This window comes from Salminus brasiliensis, chromosome 16 (genome assembly GCF_030463535.1).
Source record: "Salminus brasiliensis chromosome 16, fSalBra1.hap2, whole genome shotgun sequence".
NCBI classification, from domain to species: domain Eukaryota; kingdom Metazoa; phylum Chordata; class Actinopteri; order Characiformes; family Bryconidae; genus Salminus; species Salminus brasiliensis.
In genome coordinates this window covers 7,435,095-7,444,385 of record NC_132893.1, presented here as the reverse complement: position 1 = coordinate 7,444,385, position 9,291 = coordinate 7,435,095, and the positions used below count along the sequence as shown (strand labels likewise).

At 40.5% G+C, this 9,291-nt stretch overlaps 1 protein-coding gene across 1 annotated transcript; it reads right to left on the bottom strand.

The window, feature by feature from the left end:
• Window positions 1-4,357: 4,357 nt before the first annotated feature.
• pnx (posterior neuron-specific homeobox) lies at window positions 4,358-5,320 on the bottom strand. The gene is made up of 2 exons (XM_072659380.1): window positions 5,197-5,320; window positions 4,358-4,797 (listed from the first exon to the last, which is right to left on the bottom strand). Exons 1-2 carry the CDS (start codon window positions 5,318-5,320, stop codon window positions 4,358-4,360), a joined length of 564 nt encoding a protein of 187 aa, XP_072515481.1.
• Window positions 5,321-9,291: the final 3,971 nt, after the last annotated feature.

Here is a 9,291-nt window from a genome sequence, read left to right as displayed (position 1 = left end):
ACAGTGTAGAGTGTAATGAAAATTGCCAGTGCTTTTAAAGGGCCCATATCATGAAAATACATTCAAATACCATTCAATCCCAAGTCCATACAGTCCTCAAATACTCAACTACCACAGCCTGTTTTGAATTAACTTATTATAACATATTTACATACCCCCCCCCTCCTGTTCAACCTATATCAGTATTTGTACTCATATAAAATGCACAGAACATCACTGCAATCTTCAGGTATATTGGCAAAAGCACAAACCATAGAGCTTATATGTAAGTATGTTCATGGTTTCTACATCACATTCATTATTAATTAATAATTATTATTTTATGTATTTCTTTTTTGCTTTCCAGGTATGGTGTGTATGGTCTAATGTTATTAATGTTTACATTTTCCATCCAAGTTGTTTTTATCAAAAAAAAAAAAAAGTTTTCCATTACATTTAAATATTTAAGGTGGGTAGAGAGTTGAGGTTTTCTACCAGAAAATGGATTTCAGACATCTCAGATGAGACATTATCATGAAAGTTTAAAAACACTAGACTGAATGGATGATCATGGGTAAGTATGTTCATGGTCGTGGCATCACCTTCATGATATCACATTTCATCCATTCCAAGTCTTTTATGACAAATAGTGAGGAAACTGGTTTTCCGTTGCGTGGGCCCTTTAAATATTTAAGGTCATTGGAAAGTTGAGGGTTGCTGCCAGAAAATGGAGCTGGATTGTGTCAGTATTTTCAACTGAGGTCATATCAGATGTGATGTTCCCAATTATGTTAACATCATAAAAGCTTCAAAACAGCCTGGAAAAAACACACACTGTTGTAGACTAAATGGGTGGTTAAGGGTACGTAAGTGCGTTCATGGTTGTTTGTTTTTTCGTGTATGGTGTGTATGGTAGAAGACTGTTTACATATTCCATGTGTCTTTTTTAAGGGAATTTTAGTTTTCCATTATATGGGCCCTTTACAAATTTAAGGTCAAGCATTCTGTTTAGCCTACTGCAGTTTGTCTATAATGGACAAATAAATTATGACAATGTTTGGTACTTAAGTCATAAGAATAAAAAATAAAAAATAAAATACAAGAAAATGTAGAATATGGATGTTTTTTTATAGATACATTTTCATCAGCCTACTCAATCCCAGACTCGAGCGTGGGTAGTTGGCATCTGCAGAACTGGCTGTAACTGTGATTATGTCTATGCCATGTCTAGACTGAGTATGCATAGCTGCACACTACTGCAGTCCCTGTGCAACAGGCCACTGCGCTTGAGCTTAATCTTTCCAGACACTTCAGACAATGGTCTAGTTTGGTTTAGAAGAGCGTACAGTCTGAAATGTCTGAATGTCTGAAAACATGAGCACAACCTGACTTAACATGACCCCCCCCCCAAGAAGTCCACTCATAAGTCTTGTTACAGTGCCTTTACAATTGATATAGAGTACTGTGCTAATGTTTTCTGCACCTGTAAAAAAGCTCCTTGATCTGGGCAGTAAGAGTTTGATCAGAATTCACTAATATAAAGGTAAAAAGGTGCACATATTTGTCACTGTACACTGTACAGCGAAATGTGTCCTCCGCATTTAACCCATCTGGTAGTGAACACACACTCACACACACGTTAGGGGCAGTGAGTACACACACACACCCAGAGCAGTGGGCAGCCAACTCCAGCGCCCGGGGAGCAGAGAGGGTAAAGGGCCTTGCTCAAGGGCCCAACAGTGGCAGCTTGCCGAACCTGGGAATCGAACCCACAACCCTGTTATCAATATCCCAGCGCTCTAACCGCTGAGCCACCACTGCCCCATCTTAGAATAAATACTCATAACGTTCATATAAAATGTTGTGGTTTTACATCACAGGAATCCTTAAAACATCTCCAAAGCCACACAAGAGCACCAGTGGCATAAACACAGTCTTGCACATACACACCATGGCTGTAATGGCTCCCCATGGACCTCTCTTACAGTCACTGTGTCGTTCGCCTGCACAGAGCACTTGCCAGTCTTTAGCATTCCTCAAAAATCTTAATTGAGCTTCAGCACAGCTGGAAGTCCCTCCAACATAGACGAAAGGCTAGTTTGTCCTAGCCGGAGTCCAGAAAGTTCCTTTTTACTGTATTTATGTTTACCAGCATCTGTTGTAATGTAATTTGGAGTTTTCACTGTAAACAAATGTGAAAAGCTCCAGAAGCTGCTTCGCCATCAGCAGCCAGAGCCAGAGAGAGCACAATTGGCCAGGTTCTTTCTGGGTGGGTAGATGGCACTTTTTCTCTTCGTCACTTCTGTTGTGATGCTGGCTGGCACAGTTTTTCAAAAGTAGAACACATCAGATGTGACACTATCAGTGGAGTAATTCATGGGGGAGTCAGGAATCCAGCACTGCTCTTGTGCGCTTCTCTGCTGTTTCCAATTAAGGTATTATTGCAGTTCCATCTTATTAGTGAGAGGCATAATGGAGCCAAAAGTCCAAGAAATATGTTCATGTAGACGGCGGTCTGGGATTAAAGTGTTCTTGTGTTTTCAGCTGCTTCAGACACACAGATAACAGAGTTCAGACACAGGCTTAAACAAACCAGACCAACAAGTCAACCATTCCATCAGATTAACACCCCTTAAACATCTCGGGCAATATGTTTCCTAGTCTGCTGTGCATTTGAACAGTTTGGACCCAGTACAGTCCAGCTGTGCAAAATAAGCGAATAAGTCAACCCACCTTATATAAGCCACTTACGGTATCTTTTGCATGGACCATGGAAAGGCCACTATTTATCTGCAGTGCTGTCAGACATGTGAGGTTAATGAAAACCATGCGGTGGACTGCAGACAGATGTGCCCCTGCTGGCTCATTGGGAATCATTTCAAACCCTTTTTTTGTGCTTAATGTTTGCCTTTATATCAGTGGAGACGAGACTTCTGGAATGACGGGACTGCTCCTTTATCATTTGATATCCTGTCTATCCCCATCTGCTGTCCATCTGTGCATGTGGCTGTCTTTCTGTCTGTCATCCATATGGCTATAATTTTAGGCCTGCTGCAATTTTTTTGATAGCATTTAGACACCCCAAACAAAGGAACAACAACTGCATAAACTCAGATATGACATGTATTAATGTCCATTTTATACAGACCTACTGGTTGAAAGTCATAGGTGTACATAAGGTCTCTTGACTGAGGTCGCACTGACATAGTTATGATTTCTGCATCCTCAAACCCAGTGGCTCCCAACCCTGGGCCTGAAGAACCCCCTGGCATGGACATTTTATTGTTTACCCTGCTCCCAACACAACTGACCCAGCTAATCTGTAAATTAACAAGCTCTTCCTGAGTTGAAGGTGGTGTGGTAGAGCAGGAAACCAGGGGGTCCTCCAGGACCAGCCTCAAAAAACACTGCTCTAACCCATCATCACTGGTCAGTTTTTCCAGACATAACCACTGTAGGTTGTGAGACCACAACAACTGCTCTAAATTGCTAATGTGAGCACTTCAGCCCAGCAGGGGTACTAATATCTCACAAAGTTTAATGTCATATTCTTCAAGAAGCAGCGTAATGTCCAAAACAGACCTAAACACAGCGCTGAAGCACATTTTCTACAGTGCCAAAGATTTTCTCACTGTTAAAACAGCAGCTTTCCATGACTCAACCCCTCATACTGAATTCTACTATACTGATTTGAAGAAAAAAAATGATGAAACTAATCTATGCCAGTGTTTTTTTAACATTGGTCTAAATAACCCACTTTTAAGCGTTATAAAAAAGTGTGAAAACCTTTTCAAAAACCTCCATTTCCAGTCCCCTAAAATTCTGGAGGCCAAAACTAAGACAGACCATTTTTTGGAAAAATGAAGAAGGCCTCAGAGAATCCCGTGGCATTTGGGGAAAAAATGAACACAGGAGAAAGACATAAGTGAGGGATGACATGGTTAAAAAGAAGGTGACGGGGTGGTAGAGCGTCACTCAGACTTGGTAGAGCTTGAGATGGAATTTATAGGACATTAGATTGGGGAGGAGGGGCTTCAGACATGCTCTTCCCAAAATGTAGATATTTCATAATTCGAATGGGTTGTATTTGGCCCAGAATCATTCGCTATTTGCTTAGCCTTTACATTGTGTAGCTATTTAGCCTAGTTTAGCTAACCTGGGAGATTAGAAACAACTGAATACATCTGTAGTGCAAAAATATACCTTTAAAATTTAAACATCAATTTAAACAACAAATATTTAAAACTGGACATAAGTTACAAGTTCCATAAAGCTTATAAATATTACATAACAAGTATGAATCACATTTTAAATATGTGGATTACAGCAGTGTACTTTAAGTTAGTTTTCCCTTATTATTTTGAGTTCAGAGCTGCCTTCAGAAGAACGTAAGTGCATTGTAAGGGTAGGTGTGAGTGAAATAGGACTGAGGTGCCTGGAAATGTATAGGCACTGGAGCTGCCTGGTGGCAGGAAGCTACTGTAGGAGTGAATGGCACGTTTGGGATGATAGCTGGAGGCATGATGGTGAAGTGGCTTTGCTCCTCGGCCCCTTGTCCCTCTCGGGCCTTCTTCCACTTGGTTCTCCTGTTCTGGAACCAGATTTTAACCTGGGTCTCGGAGAGGCGCAGCGCCGTGGCGATGACATGGCGCTCCAGCACGGACAGGTAGTGGCTGCTCTGGAAGCTCTGCTCAAGAACGCGCAGCTGCTCCAGCGTGAACGCGGTGCGGACGCGCCTCGCCTTGCGGACCGGAGCCGGCGAGCCCGGAGCGGAGAGGCTGTCGGTCTCTGAAGGGCTCTCCTCACCGCTGAGCGGGTCTGAAAATCAGAAGGGTGCAGTGAGTGAGTTGGTGAGTAGAAATGGTGAAATAACACGCGGTTATATATGAAAGGTGAGCTAATCCTGCCACCTACTGGGGATATTGTATAACTGCAGGTTGTAATTTATGTAAAATAGAAATACATCTATTTATTACATAGAAATAACGAAAAAAATAAAAGAAGTAGATTTTCACAATAATAATAAAAAAAATAATAATTTAAATTGAATACATGTAAAAAAAAAACCAAATAAAAATAAGGAACTATTTTACACAGAAATAACGAAAAAAATAAATGAAGCAGATTTTTACAATAATAATAAAAATAATAATAAATTAAATAAAATACATGTAAAAACACGTATAATATCCCTTAGTAATCACTAAGCAAACTCACCCTCTCTCTTCCTGCAGTCTGCATGTCTTGCACTTTGTCTTCCTGTGAATTTGGAGGGATCCAGGATGTCCACGATGGAAAATGAGGAAGTCCTGGCCGGCTGGTTTTTGATTTCTTGTTGCATCTTGAAGAAAACTCGCTCTTCTGCAGCTTCTGCACTGAAGTCAGGGTAGCAGTGAAGGCACACACTGACTCCCTCACATTTATACCAGGGGTCCACACGACCCTCACGCGTGTAAAATTACCATGTTAAAAGACGGTGAACTGAAACAAACCCCGGAGTCCTGCTTTCCCCCACTGATATTACAAACCCGCGGCGTGGAGGGCCCCCGCACCAGGCCCTTTCTGATGTAAATGCTGCTCTCGGTGGGTGACACGCTCCCTTGGCTGTTTATTACTCTGCATCTGGTTAAAATGTGCCCTTTTCTGAAGAGTCGTGTAGTTGTTTTGTGACAGCCCTTGTTCTTATTTGCAACTGTGTGATTTTACGGTGCTTCAACGCGCGAGTGTTCAGTGTGATGGTAATGAATCGACTCTGTCTACAAGAAATATTACAAATAAAGGATTTTGTGCTATATTGCCTTATAGGTTTAGAGTCAGGGGGGATCAGTGAGTTCTTTAAAAATAGGCAAATGTAAAATATCTTAAATATGCATTAATTTGTATAATAGTAGTAGTAGCATTAGGTTAGTAACAAATTCCCAGAGTAAATACACATGTCAAATAATAGTAATAATAATAATAATAATAATAATAATAACAATGACACCTTTATTTATATAGTATAATTTAACCATTTAATAAAAGTATATATTTATATAATACATAATATGGCTTATCTGGATGTTCTGCAACATTTGATTTCTGAGTAGGTGACTCTGAAAGGTCAGTGTTTGTGCAAGCAACACTGCACAGTGAAACAGTGCACCACCCTCTAGACTCAGCTAAACGTTTATACAGGTTCCAGTCCAATGGGGGTCAATTCTGACTTTCAGAATCCATCTTGACCTCCACAGTTCCCCTTGAACTGCCCATTTTAAATAGTAGTCTGCCTTGTAGAAACTTTAACCTGAAAACGCATAGCAATCTTCTTGTAGCCGTTTCCTGCTTTGTGGACATTGATTACTTTCATTTTCAGATGTTTAGACAGTTGCTTAGAAAAGCCTGTGTTTAATGCATTTACATTTACATTTAAGGCATTTAGCAGACGCTCTTATCCAGAGCGACTTACAAAAGTGCTTTGCTATTTACTTAATAATAACCTCAGCTAGTTAGAATAGGCTAGAATTCAAAGATACCTCCAAGTTAAGACACTACTAGACACAAGTCAATAGGGTGACCACTCTGCTATTCGCCCAAGTATTCTCTTTGGGTCTTCAATCTGCGTTTAAAGACAGCGAGCGACTCCATCGTTGTCTTCTGTGGATTTTGAATGCGTATTGGTACAAGTTTTGAAGAATCAGAGAAGTTATAAAGCTTGGAAATTCAGTCAGGAGAAGAAAGACATTAAATAATGCTTTGCATGTAGGACTCTAATTTCGTCGGCCACTGGCATCAGCTGACCAGTGCTTTAGAGCTGGGTACACAGTGCTTTCCTCTGTGCGCGTTGGTTGCCTGATGGTGTAGCATCGGTGGCAGTTCAAAAAAGAGGCGCTGGCTGGCTGCGCACTTGTCAGAGGAGGTGTGTGTCGGTCTTCACCCTCCCAGTGTCTGGGACCTTGCAAGTGATGGGGGAGAAAAACGTGCAGATTGGATAATTGGCGACCCAAACTGGGGGGGGGAGAATTGTGGAGTTGACATAAACATTTGCATGTATTTGTCTGGTAAATGCAGCACACATATCACTAATTGTCATTTATTTATTTATTTATTTATTTATTATGTATAAGGGTTAGTGCTTATATGTTCTTAAATAATTATTTACTGTAATTAATACTGTTAATTAATTAATACTGTAAAAAAACACTGATTTGACGCTTGGCTTTGAAGGGTAAATAAAATAAATAAAATAAAATTTAGTAATATTTCTGTAATTTTCATCATAGGTACACTTCAACTGTGAATTTTTAAAGAATTTATTTGTAAATTATGGTGGAAAATAAATATTTGGTCACCTACAAACAAGCAAGATTTCTGGCTCTCACAGACCTGTAACTTCTTCTTTAAGAAGCAATGGATCATTGTTCTCCACTCGTTACCTGTATTAATGGCACCTTTTTGATCTAGTTATCTGTATAAAAGACACCTGTCCACAGCCTCAAACAGTCAGACTCCAAACCTAACCATGGCCAAGACCAAAGAGCTGTGGAAGGACACCAGGAAGAAAATTGTAGACCTGCACCAGGCTGGGAAGAGTGAATCTACAATAGGCAAGCAGGTTGGTGTGAATAAATCAACTGGAGCAATTGTAAGAAAATAGAAGACACACAAGACCACTGCTAATCTCCCTCGATCAGGGACCCCACGCAAGATCTCATCCCGTGGGGTCAAAATGATCATGAGAACGGTGGACAAAAATCGCAGAACTACACGGAGGGACCTGATGAATGACCTGCAGGGAGCTGGGACCAAAGTAACAAAGGCTACCATCAGTAACACACTATGCCGAGAGGGACTCAAATCCTGCAGGGCCAGGCGTGTCCCCCTGCTTAAGCCAGTCATGTCCAGGCCCGTCTGAAGTTTGCCAGAGAACATATGGGTGATCCAGAAGAGTATTGGGAGAATATCATGTGGTCAGATGAAACCAAAATAAAACTTTTTGGTAAAAACTCAACTCGTCGTGTTTGGAGGAAGAAGAATGCTGAGTTGCATGGGGGTGGAAACATCATGCTTTGGGGCTGTTTTTCTGCAAAGGGGACAGGACGACTGATCTGGGTTCAGGGAAGAATGAACGGGGCCATGTATTGTGAGATTTTAAGCCAAAACCTTCTTCCAGTGAGAGTATTGAAGATGGAACATAGCTGGGTCTTCCAGCATGACAATGATCCCAAACACAACAAAGGAGTGGCTCTGTAAAAAGCATTTCTAAGGTCCTGGAGTGGCCTAGCCAGTCTCCAGACCTCAACCCCATAGAAAATGTGTGGAGGGAATTGAAAGTCTGTGTTGCCCAGCGACAGCCCCAAAACATCACTGCTCTAGAGGAGATCTGCATGGAGGAATGGGCCAAAACACCAGCTACAGTGTGTGCAAACCTGATGAAGACTTACATGAAACGTTTAACCTCTGTCATTGCTAACAAAGGTTATGTTACAAAGTATTGAGTTGAACTTTTGTTATTGACCAAATACTTATTTTCCACCATAATGTACAAATAAATTCTTTAAAAATCCTAAAATGTGATTTCCTGGATTTTTTTTCTCATTTTGTGTCTCCTAGTTGAGGTCTACCTATGATAAAAATTACAGACCTTACACAATCAGTGGCTGACTAAATAATTATTTGCCCCACTGTATATTTACCAAAATTTTCCTAAATAGTCAAAAAAGTAGAAATGGAGAATCAAATTAAACAAATGAGACCAAAAATCTGAATAATTTATTTATTGATCCAATGATCCAATATTACAGATCTGAGAGTAGCAAAAGAATATGAACCTTTAGGATTAGCCAGTCAATTTCATGTGAAATTACAGTCAAATGTTTTAACCAATGGAATGACAATTAGATGTGAGTGGGTGCCCTGTTTTATTTAAAGAAGAGGGATCTATCTGTATCTAATATTCACTAAACATGTTTGTAGTAATGTAAAGATGTCATGAAAATCTAGTGAAGTTTTAGGCTGCATTTATGCATTAATATAGAAAATTCTAATGGCTTCGCAAACTTTATTAATTATTAACCACTGGGAATAATTTGGTACCTACAGTAAATAATTTGATTGTAATGATATTACTATACAAGCTATATAGATCTGAGTGGTGATGCCAACTGTATTCTTCCTCATTGACTGCCTCATCTCTGCCCAGCAGACTCTGACGACTGTATCAACTTTGTAAAGTGCGTCGTCGGGGGGTGTTGAGGCCGGCCTTGGGTTGTAAATAATCTCCAAAGCCTCCAGAGGTGGTCTTCTGTGGCAGCTGCCAGAGTCCTCCCAGGT

Coding starts and splice junctions, on each gene's coding strand:
- pnx (XM_072659380.1), bottom strand. CDS start 5,320: ATGCAACAAGAAATCAAAAACCAGCCGGCCAGGACTTCCTCATTTTCC. Junction 4,798..5,196: donor AGACTGCAGGAAGAGAGAGG/GTGAGTTTGCTT, acceptor TCTGATTTTCAG/ACCCGCTCAGCGGTGAGGAG.